The sequence below is a fragment of the Mesoplodon mirus genome, assembly GCF_964341445.2.
Source record: "Mesoplodon mirus genome assembly, chromosome: 6".
In the NCBI taxonomy this organism is placed as follows: domain Eukaryota; kingdom Metazoa; phylum Chordata; class Mammalia; order Artiodactyla; family Ziphiidae; genus Mesoplodon; species Mesoplodon mirus.
The window spans coordinates 33,525,893-33,551,179 of NC_138982.1; the positions used below are offsets into that span (position 1 = coordinate 33,525,893).

Below are 25,287 nucleotides of genomic sequence, written 5' to 3' on the forward strand. Positions count from 1 at the left end.
TACAAGGTAGAAAGACATGGTTTGTGACTAAAGGAAGCTCACAGACTGGAGGTAAAGCGATAACACTAATATTTCTTCTCCTTAAGATAGGCAGACGACAAGCAGGCCTGAAGACAAATGTGTAAACAAATGTATAAAACAATGTGGTAAGTGTTTATAGCACAAGTGTGACTTAAGTGTTATGCTTGCACAGGAGAGGAGACCAGGGAATCCTTCTCAGAGGGGGTCTGAAAAGTCAAATGGATTTTAAACCGTTAAGTCGGCACTTTTCAAATGGAAGTGGGCAGTGATGCAATGTGCAAAGGCACGAAGGAATAAAGAACATGATGTGTTTGGGGCACGTGTTTGGGTATAGCTGGATATATGTACATGGCAGCTGTCATGAGAAAACTGGCCAGGAACGTGGGGCAGGGCAGGATTGCCAAGCATCTTGCAAATCACACCGGGATGGAAGGTAATAGCTTCCAACGAAGGTTTTTAAGTAAGAGAGACATGATGAGAGTTTTATTTTAGAAAGATCATTCAGTGGACAATGAAAAGGAGAAACAGGATATGGGAGAATCTGGAGGCTGGAGATGAGTGGGGAGATTAACAAGAGTCTGGGCACCAGATGATGAGGGTCTGAACCAAGGTGAAGGCAGCAAGGATGGAGGAGACAGGGGGGTTTACAAGAGCTCGGGACATTTCTAAGATGGGGCAACTTCAATGATTAAACGTTGCAAACTGACCACACATCTCTCCTGATAACCCACTGAGAAAACAGAAAAGGCATTAAATAGGCGTAAACCTACAAACACAAGGAGAATGCGAGAGGAAAGATAAAAACAAGTCTTGGAAGGTGGAGCAGTGACGGAGGAGTGGTAACAGACAGCAGAGCCAAGGAGGACCAACTCTAGAGCTCACAGAGAGGGGGCCAGCAATGAGCAGCCCAAATGCACCCCAGCAGACCTCACAAAGTTCAGGACCAAGAAGTACCCGCCCTTGGGAAGTGATACAGTGCAGGGGACTTGTTGCAAGACTGTATATGAACCAGCTGGACGTCAAGTTCCTTTCCTCTGGCCATGTAGCTAGGAAATAACTCCCTCTTTGCCTGACCTCCTCCCCAAGGAATGTGAGGGTTCCTCTGAAGAAATCAAACCAGAGGGGGCCTGAACTTGGGACACCAGGCATAGCAAAGAGTGGGGGGAATGGAGCTAGAAACTGGGGAATTCAATGAAGTCTCTATCCTAAAGAGTGGGAGGCCCCCAACTTCCTTATGTCACCCGGCTCCCTGAATACAAACAGCCAACTGGGGGACCCCCAGGCAAGAGATTAAAGGACTTTTCTCTGGAGGAAACCTCTAGCTAATCACACTTGGGGATCCTCCCATGAAAAAGCCAGCTTCTTGATCATTCTACAGTAAGGTGCCCCAACCAGTAAGCTCTGCCCAGGATGCAGGTCTTCTAAACAGCTTTTCACTACTTACTTCTAAATAGGAAAAGAAATCAAAAGATCAACAGACATTTTAGTTAAGCCAATATAAAAGAGAGAGTGAGACCAAGCCAAAGAGAAAAGAATCTAAAGAGCATAGGGCAGAAGAAGACTTTAAAGGGAGAATAAGTAATATTACCAGAAAAATAAGATAAGCATTATACCTATAAAACAAGAATGAGATGATGTTCAACATTTTTTTAAAAAGATAAAGACAAATCAGGTTACAACCAAGAGCTCTTGGAAATTAAGAACAGGAGAGCTGTGGCATAGACTCATTGTTGTTACCCAATCTCCCCTTCCTCCTTAGGGAAAAAAAAACCCCACAGGATTTCATGTGAAGCAGCAATAAAGCCAGCTAAAAAGACATTTCCCAGCCTCTGAGAATACCTAGAAAGGCTAGCGAATCAAGTTCAGAGCTATATAGCCAGGGACAACACTCAAAATGATATGTCAGAGCAGTCTAGTGGGGACACCACAGTGGCATGCACCAAGGTCTAGACACTTCTGGCCCTGAAAAGCCCTGATGGTGGAGCCAGGAATGTAGTCATCCTGCAGCCACTATCATGCTTCCAGAGAGTTCCTCAAAGTCCCCATTTCTTCAGGTTCCCAGTTCCCAGTATATGGAGGCTTCATCTAATTAGCCGAGCCTTGGTCCCGTGCCTGAACTCTGGCTGCAGGAGGGGCAGGAAAACTGAGTATCTGACTTTTTCAGTTTTAAGAGTGAAAGGCTTGCTGTGCCTCCCACCAAGACTCATAACACTGGAAATTCTTCAAACACAGGGAGGTCATTCAAAGGTGAGTAGGGAAAAAAAAAAAAGACAGAAGTCTACCATGATATCACGCCCAACAGATCTTGTCCCCTGGATCTGACAGAGAAGTATGATAGAGGAATTCCAAGACAACAGCTTTGTAGCAGATCAAAAGAACTGACAGACTAGAGTGGATCAGAATAAGAGCCATAGGACAGAGGGGGAAAAAAACAAATGGATATGATAAATTTCTGAAGAATTCGAGCATTTGGAAAATAACATTGAGAGGCGTTTGCCATATCTGCCAGAACATCTAGAAAAAAATGATGACACAAAACCAAGCAAATAAAAAACCAAGGCTATTATTAACCCCAGGAAACAGAAAAAGTTGGGCAAAAAAGGAAATGTAATCATAGCATAATATATGGCTCAGAGTTAAGCAGTATTTACTTAATCATGATAATATGAATACTAGCTATTAGATTAATTAAAAAACTGTGATGTAATTATACTGGGGACATTGGATGAGAAATCAAGAGTGGCATAAATGAGCTAGTCTTCATTTACCATAATAGGAAATCAAGAGATGATACCTGAAACTGACATATCAAGAAGTAGCAATACAAATATATTATCTACGAACATGAAGGTTAACAGAAGAAGCAACTTTTTGGTTGAAAGTGGGATTTTCTGGGAGCGGGACTAGGGGAGAAGAGTCAGAGGGATGGTATGGAAGAGTGGGAACTACTATCTCTGATTGTGTGACTTTTCACTCCACTTGGCTTATTAAACTGTACTCATTACTTTGACAAAAATAACATAGTTTTTAAATTTTTAATAATGCTCCTACCATTAAAAACCACCCACCAATTTGGAGTTAAAGAAGGAAAAGCAGGTGTACGGAAGAACGTAAAGCATTTATTTTTGGACATCTCCTTCTATGTTGCCTGTCTCCTCCTCTCTGCCCACACTTGTCTGTACAGATCTCAGGAAGCAGGTTAATGGGCTTCAAATATAGGGAGACCTGGGTGTGATGTCCAGCTGTGCAAGGTATCAGCTCTGAGCACAGTATGGGTATCATCTCTGTGACCTCACTGGGACTCAGGGTCTTCACTGGTAAAATAGAAAATGCTAATATCTATTATATTACATGCAATAATATATGTAAAGCACCTAGAATATGGAAGACTAAAAAATTCTGAGTTCTCTCTTTCTCTCGGAATTTCTCATGCCCCGGAATCCTCCCTTTGAGAGTCTCTCCCTGTGCCTCTGTGCCTACAGATCGGAGGGAGCAAAGAAAAGCTGTGCTCCTAAAGCACATCTTCCTTCTCTCCATTCCCTCCTGCCTGGTTTGGGAGACTCACCTTCCAGAGACAAAACACACTGAGTCCTTGCCAGGCAGTTTGTCAAAACACACCTCCACTTCCCTTGAAAGGAGAAACTGGTTTCATTCATGTTGGCTGATTTTTGAGTAAAATGAAATTAATATTTGACTATTAGCCATGGCTCCCAGCTCTAACATACAGGAGTAGATAGAAATTTCTGTTTAAAATTAACTATCTATACCAGAGTAGAATTACAAAGTCAACTGATACCTGACCATAACTTTTAAAAGTAAATACCAAACAAAATTCACAAGGATTTTAAACCCAGCTATAAAATGAACTAAGGACTTGAAAGAGGGTTGTGATAACTGAGTAGTCACCCAAATTAGGAGGCCCCATGTGATTCCAAAGCACCCACCTTCTCTACTCGGCCTGGGCTGATTACTGAGCTCAGGGATGAGTTGTTCTCCACAGGCTCCCCCAGGCTGAGCCCCTTCACTTCTGGAACTCGGCATGCTCCCATGGGGCCCCTGCCCCTCCCAGGAGGCAGAAGGCCATCCGTCAGAGCCTTCAGGAGGGAAGGAAGCAGGAGACCTGGGGTCTAAGAGGAAGCTCTCTTGGAGGGTTTGCTTGGTGGCCTTCTTGGTCTTCCCCTTCCGATTCTCTGGGATCCCGTGTCTCTCTCCTCCTCCGCGCTGGCTACTCTCAAGCTTCCTGGTTAGCTGGAGGAGCTGATCCATGTCCTTGGTGAATTCTAGCAGAGTACCCTCAGAGAGGTTCCAGGCAACGCCCTCAGAGCCACAGCTGGGAGCCTTCTCCAGGAGCAGGTGCTCAGAGCAGTGGAGAGCTCCCAGGCCCTCTCCGGGCACTGACTCAGGCACCTGTGGGAGGCTGTAGGCGCCCATGGACAGGGAGAAGTAAGAGTAGTCCACCAAGATGTATGTCAGCATGAAGTTGATGGTGACGATGGGGGCCAGGACGTTTACCTGACCCACAAGGACAAAGGCCATGGTCACCAAGCTGGTCAGGCAGATGGCAGCTACGGGTGTTTTACTTGGCCCTTTCTGCAGAAACAAAAATAACATGCAAGACCATGAAATTTCAGAAGAAAATCACAGTATATCATAGAAACAGCTCATAATGACTCAGCCACTTCTCCCATGTGACTCTTGGTGTGTTCATAACTGTTCATCTACAAACTTGGGATAATGACATCCGACCCATGGGGTTACTGTGAGATCAGAGCTAATGCACATAAAATGCTTGACGCGGCCCTGGCACACAGTGGGCACCCAACACATCCAACAGGCATTAACTGTATTAGTAACTATTAATAGGGGACAATCCTATAGAACATGGATTTTACAAATATTTCTCCTTTTGTCTTTCACTGGGTTTAACACCAGCCTTGGAAATCAAAGAAGTGCAAAATTGATTCTTCCCATGCTTTAATGGAGAAAATGACCTTAAGGGGAGTGGCAGACCCTGGAAGACATAGCAGAATCATTGGTGGCTGAGGTGGGGGAATTCTGATACTAAACATGCACATGCATGTTCTCATACACACACATTTATGCACATCTGTTACTAATGGAAGGGAGTATGGTGACTTTCAGAAGGACAGGAGTGGAGAAAATGCATTAACTCCATATAATCTGTCACTCCACAGAAGCTATTCCTTACAGTCACTAACACAGTTCTTGGGCCGGAAGCAAGAGTTGCTTCTCAGTCCTTATCTTCTTTGGCCTAAGGATTACATTTGACCCAGCTGCTCACTCCCTGGTCTCCTCGCTTCTCTTGGTTCGTCTCCTTGTCATTGACTGCTCCTTAGTCTCTGTCACTGGCCACTCCACATCTCTGAAATCTGCATTTAGAGCAATCCCCAGCTCCATCCTCAGTCTATGTTCCCTTCTCTTCTCTGTCTATGTTCCCTCTCTAGGATTTCAATCAGGCTCATGGCTTTAAATACTAGCTTAATGTTCTCAGCTCCCAAATTTAAATCTCCAGCCTGAAATGTTCCCCTGAAATCCAGACCTAAATATTCAACTATCTACTCAACATTTCCAGTTGATGTCTAATAGGATCTCAAACCTAATATTTCCAAAACCAAACTGCTGATCCTCCAATGTCCTGCCTCTCAAATCTACTCCTCTGCAGCTGCTCCACCTCAGAAAATGGCCACTCCATCCTTCTAGTTGTTCAGTCAAGCAAAATTCTTGATGCCTCTTCTCACTCACTCATTCTCCTCCAGTAAATATTGTCTTACTCTCAGGATAGACACAGGATCTAACCACTGCTCCCATCTCCTTTATACCAGCACTCTGTGATGGAAGGGCACATCAGCCACTTTCAGATCTGACCTGTGAACCTCCCAGGTATGTTTCTCCAGCGCGTTCCCCTTACTGAGGGTTGGAACAGAGTGCAATCTTCAAAGTCACAAGATGAAGATAGTGAAGTCATCATGGCCTGAGTCTCTGAGGATCAGAGGCCCTGTTGACTTGAAACACCTTCTCTAGAACCTCAGAGTAAAAATTTTTTTAGAAAAAGGAGTAAAAATACATTTTATTATTTTTGAAAATTACATTTTGGGGTATATTTGCTACAACTATTTAGCATACTCTAACAATAAAACTACCAAGGATAAAATAAATCCTCATAAACTAACAAAAACTTAAAAGGAGGGCCTTAGGTAAGTGGAAGGAGGTCTTAGGTAAACTGCAGGAAATGCAAGTGGTCCAGGAAAGGACTTTGACAAGGGTGGGTTGGAAAGTGATAAAATAGTCACACATGAACTTCTGTTACCAAAAGACACCATAAAGAAAAGTCAAGTCACAGAATGGGAAAAGATATTTGTGACACATGTAACTGACAAAGGGTAATCCAGAATATACAAAGAATCCCTACAAAATAATTAGCAGACAGACAACCCACTAAAAAAAATGTGCAAAAGAATGTCTATTAAACGTATGAAAGATGTCCAACCTCATTAGTAATCAGGGAAATGCAAATTAAAACTATAGTGAGATACCATTAAATACCCACCAGATTGGCAAAAATTAAAACATCTAATAATCTCAAGTATTGGCAAGAACACAGAGGAATGGGAACACTCACCCACTTCTGATAGGAGTGTAAATTAACACAACGACTTTGGAAAAAGAGTTTGGTGTTATCTAGTAAGTGAAGATATACACACCTTACCATTGAGCAATTCCACTAATGGGTCTGGGTCTGGAAGAACGCCATACGTGAACAAGTCTACAAGAATGTTTGTTGCACTGTCTGTAACAGTCCCATATTGGGACATATAATGACAACAAGATGAGTAAGTAAACTGCAGTAAATGAAGAAATGCTATATAGAGATGATAATAAACAAGCCGCTGCTACAAGCAAAAACACGGGTAAATCACATACACATAATGATGCATGAAAGAAGCATGCCACATTTATATAAAGTTTAAAAAACAGGCAACACTGAACTAGGATGTAATCCAGAGTTGGCAAACCACGGCCCCTGGGCCAGATCTGGACACCATCTGTTTATGTATGCCCACGAGCTAAAGATGGTTTTACATTTTTTTTTTTTTTTTTTTTTTTTTTTTTTGGTACGCGGGCCTCTCACTGTTGTGGCCTCTCCCGTTGCGGAGCACAGGCTCCGGATGCGCAGGCCCAGCGGCCATGGCTCACGGGCCCAGCCGCTCCGCGGCATATGGGATACTCCTAGACCGGGGCACGAACCCGTATCCCCTGCATCGGCAGGCGGACTCTCAACCACTGCGCCACCAGGGAGGCCCGGTTTTACATTTTTAAACAGTTACGGAAAAAATCAAAGAAGAGCAATATTTTGTGACACCTGAAAATTACATGAAATTCTGATTTCAGTGTGCACAAACAAAGTTTTATTGGAAGACAGCCACAATTACCCCATTAGGTATCGTCTGTGGCAACTTTCGAGCTACAACAGCAGAGTTGAGGAGTTGTGACAGAGACCGTAGGGCCTGCAAAGCCTAAAATATTTACTATTTGGCCCCTTTCAGAAAAAGTTTCCTGAGTAAAACCACAGAGAAAGCAAGGAAATTATCACAGGAGTATGGATAGTAGCTTCCACAGTGAGAGGGACGGGGCTCCGACCAGAGAGGGTATGTGGAGGGTGGCATCAGAGGCTGGCAGTGTTCTTGGGTGGAGGTTACACGATGTTCACTTCAGAGTCATTGTTTAAGCTGTTCATATTGGTTTTATGCGCTTTTCTTTTTTTTTTTTTTTTTTTTTTTAAAGAACCAGCTTTTAGTTTTATTGATCTTTGCTATCGTTTCCTTCATTTCTTTTTCATTTATTTCTGATCTGATTTTTATGATTTCTTTCCTTCTGCTAACTTTGGGATGTTTTTGTTCTTCTTTCTCTAATTGCTTTAGGTGCAAGGTTAGGTTGTTTATTCGAGATGTTTCCTGTTTCTTAAGGTGGGATTGTATTGCTATAAACTTCCCTCTTAGAACTGCTTTTGCTGCATCCCATAGGTTTTGGGTCGTCGTGTCTCCATTGTCATTTGTTTCTAGGAATTTTTTACTTTCCTCTTTGATTTCTTCAGTTATCACTTCGTTATTAAGTAGTGTATTGTTTAGCCTCCATGTGTCTGTATTTTTTACAGCTCTTTTCCTGTAATTGATATCTAGTCTCATAGCATTGTGGTCGGAAAAGATACTTGATACAATTTCAATTTTCTTAAATTTACCAAGGCTTGATTTGTGACCCAAGATATGATCTATCCTGGAGAATGTTCCATGAGCACTTGAGAAAAATGTGTATTCTGTTGTTTTTGGATGGAATGTCCTATAAATATCAATTAAGTCCATCTTGTTTATTGTATCATTTAAAGCTTGTGTTTCCTTATTTATTTTCATTTTGGAAGATCTGTCCATTGGTGAAAGTGGGGTGTTAAAGTCCCCTACTATGATTGTGTTACTGTCGATTTCTCCTTTTATGGCTGTTAGTATTTGCCTTATGTATTGAGGTGCTCCTATGTTGGGTGCATAAATATTTACAATTGTTATATCTTCTTCTTGGATCGATCCCTTGATCATTATGTAGTGTCCTTCTTTGTCTCTTCTAGTAGTCTTTATTTTAAAGTCTATTTTGTCTGATATGAGAATTCCTACTCCAGCTTTCTTTTGGTTTCCATTTGCATGGAATATCTTTTTCCATCCCCTTACTTTCAGTCTGTATGTGTCTCTAGGTCTGAAGTGGGTCTCTTGTAGACAGCATATATCTGGGTCTTGTTTTTGTATCCATTCAGCCAATCTGTGTCTTTTGGTGGGAGCATTTAGTCCATTTACATTTAAGGTAATTATCAATATGTATGTTCCTATTCCCATTTTCTTAATTGTTTTGGGTTCGTTATTGTAGGTCTTTTACTTCTGTTGTGTTTCTTGCCTAGAGAAGTTCCTTTAGCATTTGTTGTAAAGCTGGTTTGGTGGTGCTGAACTCTCTCAGCTTTTGCTTGTCTGTAAACGTTTTAATTTCTCCATCAAATCTGAATGAGATCCTTGCTGGGTAGAGTAATCTTGGTTGCAGGTTTTTCTCTTTCATCACTTTAATTATGTCCTGCCACTCCCTTCTGGCTTGTAGAGTTTCTGCTGAGAGATCAGCTGTTATCCTGATGGGGATTCCCTTGTGTGTTATTTGTTGTTTTTGCCTTGCTGCTTTTAATATGATTTCTTTGTGTTTAATTTTTGACAGTTTGATTGATATGTGTCTTGGCGTATTTCTCCTTGGATTTATTCTGTATGGGACTCTCTGTGCCTCCTGGACTTGATTAACTATTTCCTTTCCCATATTAGGGAAGTTTTCAACTATAATCTCTTCAAATATTTTCTCAGTCCCTTTCTTTTTCTCTTCTTCTTCTGGAACCCCTATAATTCGAATGTTGGTGCGTTTAATGTTGTCCCAGAGGTCTCTGAGACTGTCCTCTGTTCTTTTCATTCTTTTTTCTTTATTTTGCTCTGCAGCAGTTATTTCCACTATTTTATCTTCCACCTCACTTATCCGTTCTTCTGCCTCAGTTATTCTGCTATTGATCCCATCTAGAGTATTTTTCATTTCATTTATTGTGTTTTTAATCGATGCTTGATTCATCTTTAGTTCTTCTAGGTCCTTGTTAACTGTTTCTTGCATTTTGTCTATTCTATTTCCAAGATTTTGGATCTGGGAAATAGAATCTTGGATCATCTTTACCATCATTATTCTGAATTCTTTTTCAGGTAGACTGCCTATTATCTCTTCATTTGTTAGGTCTGGTGGGTTTTTATCTTGCTCCTTCTCCTGCTGTGTGTTTTTCTGTCTTCTCATTTTGCTTATGTTACTGTGTTTGGGGTCTCCTTTTTGCAGGCTGCAGGTTCGTAGTTCCCGTTGTTTTTGGTGTCTGTCCCCAGTGGCTAAGGTTGGTTTAGTGGGTTGTGTAGGCTTCCTGGTGGAGGGGACTAGTGCCTGTGCTCTGGTGGATGAGGCTGGATCTTGTCTTTCTGGTGGGCAGGTCCACGTCTGGTGGTGTGTTTTGGGGTGTCTGCGGACTTTTTATGATTTTAGGCCACCTCTCTGCTAATGGGTGGCGTTGTGTTCCTGTCTTGCTAGTTGTTTGGCATAGGGTGTCCAGCACTGTAGCTTGCTGGTCGTTGAGTGAAGCTGGGTGCTGGTGTTGAGATGGAGATCTCTGGAAGATTTTTGCCGTTTGATATTATGTGGAGCTGGGAGGTCTCTTGTGGACCAGTGTCCTGAAGTTGGCTCTCCCACCTCAGAGGCACAGCACTGACTCCTGGCTCCTCAATTTGGGATGATTTGTTGTCTATTCATGTATTCCACAGATGCAGGGTACATCAAGTTGATTGTGGAGCTTTAATCCGCTGCTTCTGAGGCTGCTGGGAGAGGTTTCCCTTTCTCTTCTTTGTTCTCACAGCTCCTGGGTCTCAGCTTTGGATTTGGCCCCGCCTCTGCGTGTAGGTCGCCGGAGGGCGTCTGTTCTTCGCTCAGACAGGACAGGGTTAAAGGAGCAGCCGCTTCGGGGACTCTGGCTCACTCAGGCCGGGCGGGAGGGAGGGGCACGGAGTGAGGGGCGAGCCTGCAGCGGCAGAGGCCGGCGTGACGTTGCACCAGCCCGAGGCGCGCCGTGCGTTCTCCCAGGGAAGTCGCCCCTGGATCCCGGGACCCTGGCAGTGGCGGGCTTCACAGGCTCCCGGAAGGGCGGTGTGGACAGTGACCTGCGCTCGCACACAGGCTTCTTGGCGGCGGCAGCAGCAGCCCCAGCGTCCCACGCCCGTCACTGGGCTCCGCGCTTTCAGTCGTGACTCGCGCCCGTCTGTGGAGCCCCTTTAAGCAGCGCTCTTAATCCCCTCTCCTCGCGCACCAGGAAACCAAGAGGGAAGAAAAAGTCTCTTGCCTCTTCGGCAGCTCCAGAGTTTTCCCGGACTCCCTGCCGGCTAGCTGTGGCACATTAGCCCCCTTCAGGCTGAGTTCTCGCCGCCAGCCCCAGTCCTCTCCCTGCTCTCTGACCGAAGCCCGAGCCTCAGCTTCCAGCGCCACCCACCCTGGCGGGCGAGCAGACAAAGCCTCTCGGGCTGGTGAGTGCCGCTCGGCACCGATCCTCTGTGCGGGAATCTCTCCGCTTTGCCCTACCCAGGTATGTCTATGCGCTTTTCTGTATGCTGAATATACCTCAAAAATTTTTAAAGTTTCCTCTCTCCCTCATTAAAAGAAAAAATGTACTAGTAAAATTTAATCATATGTAAAGAAGCTTTGACAAAAAATATTCCTCCAAAAGGCATGTGACAACTAGAGAAAATATTTGTAATACATGTAACAAAGAAACAGCATCTGTCAATTCAGAAAAAGACAAACAATCACAGAAAAAAAATATGCAAATGACTCTTAGGGGAACAGGTGTTCAACACATTTCCTAATAAGGATAATGCAGATCACAAGTACCTTAAGATGCCATGTCTCACCGCACAACTGGCAAAAATTCATATCTGACATTGAGCTGTAGACAGGCTCATCTGACACTGTGGTGCTCAGGCACGAGTGCAAATGGCGAGCCACACGCCCTGTGTCCAGATACGCACAATTATAAACCAAGCTCATAACCATTAAATCAAGTATGTTCTGTCTTCCTTCCCTGGCAAATATACCTTCAGGACGATGGGGAAGGCCAGGTTCAAGTTTAGAGTTCTTGCACTCCCCGGAGCTCCTCACTGAAGGATCCAGCTCACTGCCCACCCGCAACTCTTGTCTTCTTAGACCACACTGCAGGGCGGGCTCACACCCACATGTGGATTCTCAGCCCACACCCTAGCCCTAAAATGGACAGGTTCAGGGAAGACGCCCTGACAGACCCTGCATTTAGGCTGGGGGGCATCTGGGAAGGAAATTCCAGGGTGTAGGATACCTGGACCATGGTCTAGAAGGTGGGTATGGGATCTAGAAGGGCAGGTCCCCTTGACCTCATGAATTTCTTTGAGACCAGAACAGAGTCCTATAAAGCAGGGTCTTTTGGCCTGAATCTAACAGTCATGATGGCTATTTGGAAACAGGAACTCTCATACATCGCTAGTAGAAGTACAAAAGGATAAAATTCCACGGAAGGTGTTTTGGCAATATCTATTAATGTTAAAAATGCATTTACCTTTTGATCAGCAAGCCCACTTATGAAAATTTATCCTATATCTATTTGCACATGTACAAAATTGTACACATACACACACACACACACACACGAGTATCCTTTGCAGCACTGTTTACTGGAAGCCATACTATCTATAGGGAACTGGTTAATAAACTATGGCATATACACATGATGGAAAAAGAATGAGAAAGTTCTCTCTATATTTATGTGAAAAGATAGATTTCCAAGCTATATTATATGAAGAAAAGCAAGGTATAGAACAATGTATATAGAACACAATCTTTTTTTTTTAAACATCTTTATTGGAGTACAATTGCTTTACAGTGGTGTGTTAGTTTCTGCATTATAACAAACTGAATCAGCTATACGTATATATATATCCCCATATCCTCTCCCTCTTGCATCTCCCTCCCACCCTCCCTATCCCACCCCTCTAGGTGGTCACAAAGCGCCTAGCTGATCTCCCTGTGCTATGCAGCTGCTTCCCACTAGCTACATTTTACATTTGGTAGTGTATATATGTCCATGCCACTCTCTCACTTCATCCCAGCTTACCCTTCCCCCTCCCCATGTCCTCACGTCCATTCTCTACGTCTGCGTCTTTATTCATGTCCTGCCCCTACGTTCTTCAGAACCATTTTTTTTAGATGCCATATATATGTGTTAACATACGGTATTTGTTTTTCTCTTTCTGACTTCCTTCACTCTATATGACAAGACTCTAGGTCCATCCACCTCACTACAAATAACTCAATTTTATTTCTCTTTATGGCTGAGTAATATTCCATTGTATATATGTGCCACATCTTCTTTATCCATTCATCTGTCGATGGACACTTAGGTTGCTTCCATGTCCTGGCTATTGTAAACAGAGTGCAATAAACACTGTGGTACATGACTCTTTTTGAATTACGGTTTTCTCAGGGTATATGCCCAGTAGTGGGATTGCTAGATCATATGGCAGTTCTATTTTTTGTTTTTTAAGGAACCTCCATACTGTTCTCCATAGTGGCTGTACCAATTCACATTCCCACCAACAGTGCAAGAGGGTAGAACACAATCTTCGTAAAAATAGAAGAGAGAAGGATTCCTAAAAAACTAATAAAACCAGCTACTGGTAAGGCATGGGCGCAGATGAAGAAAGAGTAGGAAGACTCATGACAGGAGCAAAAATTCTCAGGGTGCCTTTTATATCATTTTTTAATCTAATAAAAAATAAATGAAATTAAAATAAAATAAAAGGCATATACCACATGGAAGGTACTAGAGATGACAGTCATTTGTCCTACCTGCCCACGCTGACTGGTGGATAAGAAGTGAAAGAAGTTAAAGGGAGGAATTAAAGGTGACTTGTCGGGCTTCCCTCGTGGCACAGTGGTTGAGAGTCCGCCTGCCGATGCAAGGGACACAGGTTCGTGCCCCGGTCTGGGAGAATCCCACATGCCGCGGAGCGGCTGGGCCCGTGAGCCATGGCCGCCGAGCCTGCGCGTCCGGAGCCTGTGCTCCGCAACGGGAGAGGCCACGACAGTGAGAGGTCCGTGTACCGCAAAAAAAAAAAAAAAAAAAAAAAAAAAGGTGACTTGTAACTATGTGGCCCCAAACAAGAGGTGGGATTGGCATGGGAAGGGGGTGGGGAGGACCCGTGGTGTTCCATCAACATAGAAATCAACTACAGCTTGCAAAACACACGATTGGGAAGTGGGGTTCTGTTTCTTTCTCCTGTCACCCCTTCGGTTTTAGGAATGTCTCATTTGATTGTTCCATGACTCAACCAAGTTGTATTAGGGTTTGGGCCGTGATGACTAACAGAGAGCCCAGAGACCAGAGGTGTGAGAAATCATCCTAAAGCAACCCCAAAGGGAAGGTGAACCTCCAGGATACAGTTAGAACTGCAAGGACCAGCTCCCCTCCTCACCAAGAGATTCTTCCCTCTAGGCTAAACTTGGAGGATCCAGAATTTATTTATTTATTTATTTTTATTTAAAAATTTTTTTTTGTAGTACGCGGGCCTCTCACTGTTGTGGCCTCTCCCGTTGCGGAGCACAGGCTCCGGACGCACAGGCTCAGCGGCCACGGCTCACGGGCCCAGCCGCTCCGTGGCATGTGGGATCTTCCTGGACGGGGGCACAAACCCGCGTCCCCTGCATCGGCAGGCGGACTCTCAACCACTGCGCCACCAGGGAAGCCCCAGAATTTATTTTTATTAAAGGTTGTGGCACTCCCTCTCCCTGTTGTGCAGGGTCCACAGTGCTATGGTGACGGTTAGCTAACCCAGTGCTAAAGGGCCCTGGGTGGTTGTGACATTGACAGACACTTTGTTCATTGGCCCCAGACTAAAGCAGCCAGAGGACGGGGGTGCATTCTTGTTTCTACCCACCAGAAGCGGACCAGCGGCTCTTATCAGAAAGACTTAAGCAATTTATTGGCCAATGATCAGGTTAGTGGCAAAATGTACATTTCTCAAAGAAAAGTTCACTCACCCCTTGCCCCAGACAGGCCAGCGCAGGAATCACTTTCTCCTGGGCAATGCACTGCAGGATCCGGGGTGCTCCGTAGAGGCCTCCCATACAAGAGGCCAGGGACGAGATGTATAAGCCCAAAAGGAACAGGAAGCCCACCAGGGACACCTATATGAGGAAGCAGTTTCATTATCCAGTGTCAGAACCTGCTTACATACCTTTCTCTCCCCTGGCACCCGCCCACCCACACCCCATCTGACCATAAATCCTCTAGATTCAACATCCTGGATATATTTCCAATACCCCAGCCCCACCCCACTTCCTTGGCACTGCTACCATTTGAATTTGACCCACCATCACTTCTTGTACAGACTACACAGAGGTTCTCAAACTGAATGTGCGTCAGATTCATCCAGAGTGCTTGTTAAAACACGGATTTCTGGACCTTACCTCAGAGTTTCTGATTCAGTAGGTCTGGGGTAGGGCCCCAAATCTGGATTTCTAACAAGTGCCCAGGTGATGCTGATGCAGATGGTCTGGGGACTATCCTTTGAGAACCACCACCAACAATGCTAAGTAGCTAAGCTCTGTCCCCAAGCCTCTGCCAGTGTGACCTAAATGCACATCTGATCATAATGCCCCTGCCATAAAAATACCAATGGCTCTCCACCCCCCGACACACCTGGCTCTTCCTGGTCTGTGACCCTTCCAGCCCCACACCCTGCACACTCAGTCTATCAGCGTGATTTCTCTGCCTGCTGGAACCCTCTGTCCACACCCCCAATCTACTCATTGTCTGTCTCTTAAACTCCCAATTGTGCTTCAAGACTCAGCACAAATCTCCGCTCCTCCATGAGGCCACCCCCAGCCCGTTACCAGGTGTGCCTGGCGTTCCTCTGGGCTCCGCAGCACCTCAGCATGAGGTTGGGGAACACCAGGCACACCATCGCTTCCACTGGCTTCATTTCTGCAGGGCTCCTGTCTGGTTCATCCTGGTCCACTTGGTGCCAACACAGAAATATAAATGCTGAGCAAGAGAATGAGATCCAGGACCCAGAGGGCCCAGAAGGCACCAACAACAGATAGAATAAGAGAGGGCAGAGTTGTTCTGCTTGGTGTCACCTTGCACAGATCAGTGCTGCTGGCCACGCAGCTGTGTCCCACCCTGTGTGTCATGAATCTATCTCTCCCTCCTGAGCTGGACCTCATCTGTACCCACAGGGAAGTCTCTCTCTTTTCTTGAGTATTTGAGGTACCTTCTCCTTTCTATTTTACTTTAGGCAAATGCCCCGAACTGTGTACTCTAAGTGCTTCATTGTCCAACTATTACAGTTGAGTTAGATTTCATTTTCAGTTTTGTTACTTACACCCTTCTCCATGAAGACTCTCCTCACCCCAGTTTTTACTTCCTTGCTTTAGCAAATGCACTGGGTCAGTGGTATCAAGCTATATTGAACACTGGCTAGACCTCTTTCCTGGCCCATAAATTATCACCAGAAACCTGCATCAGCCAGGATTCTTGACTGGAAATATTTTTTTTAACAACAATTTTTTAAACTTTATTTTAATTTTTTTTTTTTTTTTTTTGGCTGAGTCTGGCCTTAGTTGCGGCACATGGGATCTGTCGTTGCAGCACGTAGGCTTCTCTCTAGTTGTGGCGTGTAGGTTTTCTCTCTCTAGTTGTGGCACGTGGGCTCCAGGGTGCGTGGGCTCTGTAGTTTGTGGAGCGTGAGCTCAGTAGTTGTGGCGCGCGGGCTTAGTTGCCCCGCAACATGTGGGATCTTAGTTCCCTGACCAGGGATCGAACCCACGTCCCCTGCATTGGAAGGCGGATTCTCTACCCCTGGACCACCAGAGAAGTCCCTGGAAATATTTTTTTAAGAATATATTTGTAGGATATTAGAGGGTCACAGGATCGATCATCAGGAGACTGAAAGATCAGGCTTGGGTAAAGGCAAGACCCAAGGCTGGAGGCACGCTCAGACTCCTGAACAGGAGCAGTCTGACCAAGCTGCGACCAGCACCTGCTGTCCTAAAGATGAATCCTCACCATCCCTTTATCTTTGCCTCATTAATTACATTTGGAGCATCTGATGGGCCCAGCCTCAGTCACATGCCCTACCAGGGCCACCGAGGGACAGGTAAGTGAGAGTCTGGTCATCTGGACTCCTATAATATTAAATGGGGCTCACTCCCTTCAAGACCTCACACAGGGGGAATAACCCCCAAATGGTCAGGGAGGACAGAAGTTTGATGGACAAGACTAAGGTCCACTATAGAGCCTACATTTTCCTTAATTCAGTGTGATGACTTCTCCCTAAATGCATGACCTCATCTTCATCCCCAATGAATCTCTCCTCTGTTCTTCAATGTCATGGGTATCTTACAACTATCCCACTCACACCCTTCTTACCACTTTACTACTAGAAGAAATTAACGTCATCTAACGTTTCCCTCACTTTATTTGTATGCTCCAATGGCATGTTATTTCCTACCCTGTGGTACAGTTAATTATGCTCACGGCCCATCTTGCCAGCGTGCCATAAACTCCTAAGTCTCATGCATCTTGGCCCCTCCCTGTCACACCTAAGTCTGGCACACAGGGTTCAGCAAGTGCCCGCTGAAGTCATAAAGCTTCATGACTTCACTGTGACTCGTGCCCTGGATGTCTTATAAAATTGTCCAATAAACTGGTCCCAGTATCAATCCCTGATCCATCCTGAGATACAATCATTCATCTGTAACCTTTGTTTCTGTCTGTTGACTTTTTTTTTTAATGGACTCTGCAATGAAATTTTATCAAAAGCTTTTTTTTGAAAATCTGACACAGTAGTTCTCCACTCTGGCTATACACGAGTCACCCCAGAAGTTCTGCTTTAATTAGTATATGGGACACAGACATGGTTGATTTTTCAAAAGGCCTCCAGTGATTCTAATGTGCAGTGAGGGTGAAAGCCACTGGGCCTGGTACACTGTCTTCATTGCATCCTCCCCTCAGAGAATTCTCCAGCACAGGCAGGCATGGTATTTCCTTGCAGAAATTTTACTGCTTCTTATCCAAAAGGTTATATACGTTAGAGTTTAAAACAAAATTCTTTGGACTTCCCTGGTGGTACAGTGGTTAAGAATCTGCTTGACAATGCAGGGGACACGGGTTGGATCCCTGACCCGGGAAGATCCCACATGCCGCGGAGCAACTAAGCCTGTGCACCACAACTACTGAGCCTGCGCTCTAGAGCCCGTGAGCCACAACAACTGAGCCCGTGTGCCACAACTACTGAAGCCCGCGCACCTAGAGACCGTGCTCCACAACAAGAGAAGCCACCACAATAAGAAGCCTGCACACTGCAACAAAGAGTAGCCCCTGCTCACCACAACTAGAGAAAGCCCACATGTAGCAACAAAGACCCAACACAGCCAAAAATAAATGAACAATTAAAAAAAAATTCTTTTTCAGGGACTTTCCTGGTGGTCCACAGTGGTTAAGACTTGGTCTTGCAATGCAGGGGACACCGGTTCAACCTCTGGTCAGGGAACTAAGATCTCACATGCCACGGGGCAACTTAAGCCTGCATGCCACAACCAGAGAGCCCACGTGCCGCAACTGCAGAGCCCACACACTCTGGAGCCTGCATGCCACAACCAGAGAGTCTGCGTGCTGCAACTAATAAGCCCACGTGCTCTGGAGCCTGCGTGCCACAACTAAGACCCGACACAGACAAAAAAATAATAATAATAATATAAATAAATAAATAAATATTTAAAAATAATTCTTTTTCATTTATAGCCTGCCCATTTGCAGTGGACATGAGTGGGAAGAAGACTGCCCAGGCTGGCATCCTTCAGTGATGGAACTGGCCAGAGGAAGTCTCTGGCAACATGAGATTTTGATATGGTGACCTCCATCCTGGCCAGCCTCCCCACAAATGCTCCCCAGGATCCCTGCAGAGCCCTGGGGCTGAGGGCCAAAGGGACAACTGTCCAGGTGTCAATCGTGGACTTATGTCCAGTATGTCAATTGTGTTTAGAATGGGCTGCTCACTTGCCACTCTTTTATATAAAACTGTTATTCAGGGCTTCCCTGGTGGCGCAGTGGTTGAGAGTCCGCCTGCCGATGCAGGGGACACGGGTTCGTGCCCCGGTCCGGGAAGATCCCACATGCCGCGGAGCGGCTGGGCCCGTGAGCCATGGCCGCTGAGCCTGCGCGTCCGGAGCCTGTGCTCCGCAATGGGAGAGGCCACAACAGTGAGAGGCCCGCGTACCGCAAAAAAAAAACAAAAAACAAACAAACAAACAAACAAAAAAAACTGTTATTCAGTCAATTTTCTGAAAAATAAATGAAATGTTGGTCCTCGTGGTTGGATATATTATAACAACTCCATTCCCTCTCTCTCTCCCACCTGAGTCCTGCCCCTTCCTTTCTCTCATCCATCCACCCATGTAGGGAGCATTGCCTGAGGACCGCATAGATAACTGGCATAGGGCAAGGTTTTACAGGTGCACCAGTAAACTCCACAGCTTTGCTCCCAGCCGTGCAGAACATAATCATTTTCTGTATTTATATGGGGCTGTACACTTGCTATCTGTGCCAGTGGAGGTGGAAGTAAGAACCTATTTGAGCAGATGTGTGTCAACAGTTCTTTAGGAAAAAGTAAAATGTGCCCCTCTGTCATCCACCGGTGTGAGTCATCACAAAAAGCTGTCTTTCTAAACTATTATCTGGGGTGTGAACTACCCTAATTTCTCTTTTCGTAACTACGGATGAAAATCATCAATTCGTCTCTCTGCTCTTGGTATTTGATCCCGGCTCCCACGGGAGCTCCAGTCATTGAGAGAGCCCACCAACCTCCTGGCTGCTCTCTTCTCTTGAAGGACTGAATTTAAAGTCATTTCCAAGGAACTCACTCTACCTCCCCTAATTCCTGTGGCCCCTTGACGTGACTGAGGAGTACATCCTGACACCTGTACGATCCCAAATGTGTGACTATGGCGATGCCTCAGCAGTTCCCTCTTTCTGGAGACATGAGTTTTCTAATACTGTCCTCATTGCAGGAGTTGACCAACATCGCAACTTTCAGGCAAGTTTTCTCTCTCACTTGACAGACACTTTCCAGAAGGAAACAAAGCTGGCTTCACTTCCTGACAGGCAGAGCCGTGTCCACGACGGAGAGCAGAGGACAGGCAGGTGGGGCTGGGTGGCGGAGGCTGGGCTGGGCTCACCCCCCAGCCACGAGCCCCGCCTCACCCCGACTTCCCAGGCGTAGCTTGTGAACGTGGGAAGCCGTGACTGTCTAGTCCAAGAATGATGAGAGTTTTCCCCGTAGGATACCCCATGTTTCACAAACATGCTTTGAGGATACAGTTCCTACTTAGTCTGTTCTTATTTCGCTAGTTAGCAAGCCCCAGGGCTCCTAAAATACTTGGTCTTTTTGATGTGTAATAAACATTTTTTCTTAGGCTGCATACAAGTTTATTCTGAAAAAATTATTCAGTCTATTTAATTTTACCCCTACTAATACCTGCTCTTTATACAACTCCTTTTTCTATAACCGAGTAACATTGGGATTGACACTTTCGGGGCTTTTTCTATTCAGTTAAACATGTGGATTCATAGGAAAAAATGTCCCCACCCCAAAATGTGTCCTATCTGTAAGGGTATCCCCACAAGGAGTGTGTAGGGAGTCAAAATGTAATAAGCACCTACTATGCACCAGGCGTTGTGCTTTACACAGGTTACCTCAGAGCCACCTTGACGTACTCAGGGTTTTTTAGAAAGTGTAACATTAGTGAGACTGACACCCAACATCCAGGAAAAAGTCCCTCTGGGGTAGGGATATGAAGTGAAAAGAAACTTCTGAGAGAAACCATGGGCTGGGAAGCCAAATAATTAGAAATAGATCAGAGAAGCTGCAGGAAACCCAGAAAGAAACAGATGAACTGACCCGCTGCAGGTCAGTGGAAAGGAATCCAGGGCAGCCAGTGGCCACTGAAGATAATTGTTCCGGCAGAAAAAGCTCGCGAGAAAGAGAGGGACGTGCTCAGAGGAGCTTCATGAGGAGGAACGCCAAGGGGTGGATGCTGGAGGTCTGTGCCCAGCCCTCGGGGCACACAGACCAGACGGAAGAGGCCTTGCTTCCTCGGGCCCAGGAGAGCTCAGAGATGGGCCAGCTCAGAACCCAGACCACAGCTAAGATGTGAGGGAGAGAGGAGCAGTTTATTAAAACCACATCAGGGTGGCAGGTTGTGTCAAGGGACCACGTAAGGAGGCCACACCTGTACCTGCCAGCCTCTCATGCTGTACCCTCCCATCCTCCAGGTGCTATGAGTACAATTGTCTGTGGCCCAACTTACTGCCCAAGTATAGTCCCTGCTACCGCAGCCTGGTCAGTCCCAAGGAGGGATGCTGAAGGGCAAGCAGGGAGCAAAGCCGGTCTCATGGCTTTGGGGGGAAAATCCCACATGGTCCCCTTTGTAGGGGACCACAGGGGGCAGTGCACCAGGGCGCTGCTGTTGTGGAGCTGCCCCGGTTGGTTCCGTCTCTGTTCCCTCACTTGCTGTGCTGGCCCCTGCTTGCTACTGACAATCAAGAACACTATCTTTTCTTTCTTTCATAGGTTTTACAGCAGCCTGTTCCAGGAAACAGTCTCTTGTCCTCTCCAAAAACCAACTGTCCACCTCTCACCTGGTATGCACGTAGTGACATTCCCACATGCATTTGCCAGGCATGGTTTGGCAGGTGTCCCCAACCACAGAAGGGCTTGCCTGCCTAGCTGTTTTAGTGCCTGGGACAGGTGGCATTTCAGACAAACTCCACCCCCTCCCTGACCCCATTCACGAGTCTATTATTAGTGGTGGAATCTCCACCCACGAAGTCTCCCCTGCGCTGTCCGTGCAGACGTTCTTACTCGCTTGCTGTTGTGGCCCTCCTCGGATACAGGCTGCCCAGGCTCCCGCACACCCGTTCTTAGCTTCCCCGCAAAGCAGGGGAAGGAGCGGAGAGAGGAGACCCCGCCCAGGGATCACTGGCCTCCCTCCATCCAGATCAGAGTCTCTGGTGGTTGAAGGGACCTCCGTGGGGGAATCCACGAGGAAGAACCAGCTCGTGGAGGGGCAGAGATAGCTGGCCACTGGCACGGTGCAGACAGCAGCCGGCAGCTCCCTCGGGCCAAGGCCCAGCTGCTCCTGGAGGACTTTAATCTCTCTGATGCGGCCAAGCGTTTCATTCCAGTTAGAGAAGAGGCCCCTGGGAGATGAAATGCAAGACAGCAGCGAGCACGGAGGTATAAATGGGGGAAGCTGATGTTGATTCCTCCCCTGAGAGTAAATCTTGCTCGCCTGGGGTGGGGGGGGTCTAAGACCTTGGGCCCTGGGAGGTGGGTGTCAGCGCTCTCACTACCCGAACTGCTCCCCCTTTTAACACCTGCTTACACGGTAAGGCCAAGACCCCCCCATCCCCCAAAAGCAAATATCACCTTGACACCTGCGTCTACATGCCTGAAAAAGAAACCTGTGGTAATGTGAAAATCAAGCCCAAACGTAGCTGTAAGATGTAGTAAGTTCAGAGTTTCCGGCCCCAGGTTGCCCCAAGCAGTGCCCCTCCATGTATCTGCAAGGCTGCTTTGCAAAGCCTCACACCAGAGAAAATGGTACTTTCTCCTACATATGAGCAGTGATACTCAGGAGTTAACTGAGTAAGAAAACCTCCCTGGCCTGGCGCATCTCTCTGATACATGACAGCAATCTCAGGGCCCACTTTTCCCTCAGGGAACTGAAGGGAAGATAGGAGTTTTTGGGGATTTCCAGAAGAATGTGTGGAAGTCTTATTCTCCTGGGTTCTAGAGATGCCAAGTGAGTGTCCTTGACTGTCACATGACCTCCAGCCTGTTACGGGGCCACCTCCCTGGGGAGCCCGAGGGGACGAGGGGCCTCCAGCCCTGCCTCTCACCGCCCTTCACTTTGGCGCTGGACTTCCGCCATCTGCCTCCACCTTGCCACCCTCTTTTCCATCCATCAGCCTCCTCCTTCCTACCGTTTCTTGCAAGTAGCACTTCCTGCTTGTGGTGGAAGGGGAGGCTATTGGCAAAAATGAAGGGCTGTTGGAGCTGGGGATTTCGGGGGACCAGATTGTTTGTTTCTGCCCTGATTTTCGACATGAAGGGATGCTTGTGTCCCCATTACTTAGCACCTGCATGCATGTGCCTTTTCAGGTGTTGTTACCCGGGTCTAGGGATCCATACGAAGGACCTGCATGTTCCCCATGGTTTTGGCCCCTGTACTTCAGTCCTGAGCCCGAGACTACGTGGATCCCCAGGTAGGGCTGCAAGGGGGAGGCAGCCACTGCTGCTCAGAGCCGATCAATGACCCGCAGCCTGAGCCTGTCGGGCAGTGCAGGACTCACCCACCTTTTCTGCTATCAGGAAGTCAGAGCGAAGGGCCCCTCGGGTGCAGGTGGCGCCCAGCAGGAGGACAAAGACGATGTACAGAAACCACCTGCAAGAAACCCAAGAGCAGAGCAGAGCTGCCACCTGCCCTTGTCCTTGTCCAGCCCCATCCCAACCCAACCCACCCCTCAGCCTACGGGTTCCCAAGGAGACCTGTCCCAGAGGACAGAGAAAGGCCCATCATGAAGCCCCCCCAGCTTGTCTGGGGGGCACTTCCAGTACTTTTTCTCCTCTAGCATATTTCATACACACACACACACACAAATATAAACGTATCATTGTTTTGCCTCTTTCTTACATTACAGAGATCGTTGTGGGTGAGCAGCGGCCCACCAGGCCTCTAGGTGGCCAGGATGCAGGCAGGGGCTGACCGGCAGCCCTGCACCCCACTATCCCGCAGCAGAACAAGCTGGTCATCTTTCAGGCCTCGGAGTCCTGCTGTTCCTTGGCCCCCAGGTGACAGAGAGCCAAGCTGAATGTGAAAGGCCAGCAGGGACCTGGCTCTGCCCTCAGAAGCCCTGTGACCTCGATCAAGTCACATGACCCCTGTGGCCTCATCCCCATCTGGACAGCGGGAGGATGGGCTAAAGGCTCCTCCCGGGACCTCCCAGCTGTGACCAAAAACGAGACAGGGCTCTTTCTTTCCCTTCCTGCCTGACACCCAACCTTCTCTCCTCTGTCAGCCTCATTTTCTTCCCGACCAGATCACCTTTTTTAGCACAAAATAAAGACAGGTGCTGTGTACCTGGCTAGAAGCAACAGTGCCATCATGACAAGCTAAAAGCAAACACAGCATCGGTGAAACAGTCACAGTAATATTTTTAAAACATCACAGTTAAAATAATACAGGCACTTTAACCCTCTTGGGCCCTTGTCGTGTCTGGGATCTCATTACCTTTCACGCCTACCCAGTGAAGGCAGAGGAGCTTCTTCCCGTGTACAGAGAGAAAACAGAAGATTCTAGAAGGTCACAAACAGACCCAAGACACCCAGCCTGCTTGCATGGGTGGCAGAGTGCGAACTAAAACAGGGACGCCTGACAGCCTTGGGGCAGTGCCAGGGAGGCGAGCTGGGGGAAGAGGAGAGTCAGCCTCTGAGTTCCTACTACGTGCTGTTATACACAGCATCTCCTCCACAATCTATGGGGTACCCCTGTTCTCATTACCTCCATTTACAGAGAAGAAAAAGGAGGCTCAGAAAGTTAAGTAAATTGCCTGAAGTCACAGCCAATCAGCGGCAGGGCTGGGATGCAAATCGTAGTCTGTCTGATCGCAAAATTCTTCCTCTTTATATTCCCTGCAATGACCCTGGAAACTCAAAATGCCCAAGTTCAAAATGGGGGTGGGGGAGGGGAAGGGACAGGAGTCTGAGGAAAAAGGAAAGAAAGGATTTCATCTTGGTTAACAACCCTCCTCCTTGCTGCATTCCCAGGCAGCGGGTAGGAAAGGGCCATCGTCTGAACCCACCAGACGTGAATTTTCCAGCTGGCTGAGTGTTAAAAGGAGGATTGGAATATAGAATAGATAGGTCACAGTCGGGGCACTCTTAGAACAAAAGGAGCAATCCCCTCTTTTGCCTGGGGTTCTCTCTCCCTCTATCCAGCTGATTGCCACGAGGGGAACTTACGAGATGCCAACAGCTGCTAGGGAGCCCAGGGGGATGCTGGCAGCAGGCTCCCTGAGGTCGCCCCCCATGTTGAAGCCGGCCATGACTCCTGAAAGACACCCAGATGGGAGAGAAGGGTGAGCTGCATACTCCACGAATCAACTGCCCCTCCTCGGGGCCCCCTCCTGGAAGGGATCCCAGGGCAAGCCCTCCCATATGCAGCTCTGCAAACTGTACTCCTCAATCTCCCCTGGCAACTGGGGAGGCATCCTCGAGGCATGAAAGGGACCTTTGTGGGTTGGGTGAGTTCGGGAGGAAAGCCCTATTGGCTACAAAAGCATCTTATGGCCCAGTGCAAAGTAATGAGGGCCAGGGAGGCGTCTGGCAGGCCACACAAAGGTCCCAAGGCCACATGCTGAGCTCTGAGCTCTGCTTTCCAGATGGACAACGTCCAGGAGAGGCTCAGCCTTAGCAAAGTGCCCACCACTGCCTGCTCGGCAGAGTTCCTTTCCTCTGCTGCCCACAGACTACACTGGGGTTCAGGGGTCCCAGGGCAGGTCTCAAC

At 46.9% G+C, this 25,287-nt stretch overlaps 1 protein-coding gene across 1 annotated transcript in view; it reads right to left on the reverse strand.

Moving 5' to 3' along the window:
• SLC12A8 (solute carrier family 12 member 8) overlaps positions 1-25,287 on the reverse strand; it is a 136,013-nt gene that overhangs the window by 18,648 nt on the left and 92,078 nt on the right. Inside the window, exons 6-9 of the mRNA XM_082625744.1 lie at positions 24,744-24,831; positions 23,079-23,166; positions 14,698-14,844; positions 3,966-4,611 (exon numbers count right to left, since the gene is read on the reverse strand). Coding sequence (XP_082481870.1) covers positions 3,966-4,611; positions 14,698-14,844; positions 23,079-23,166; positions 24,744-24,831 — 969 coding nt within the window. The remainder of the gene's footprint in view (positions 1-3,965; positions 4,612-14,697; positions 14,845-23,078; positions 23,167-24,743; positions 24,832-25,287) is intronic.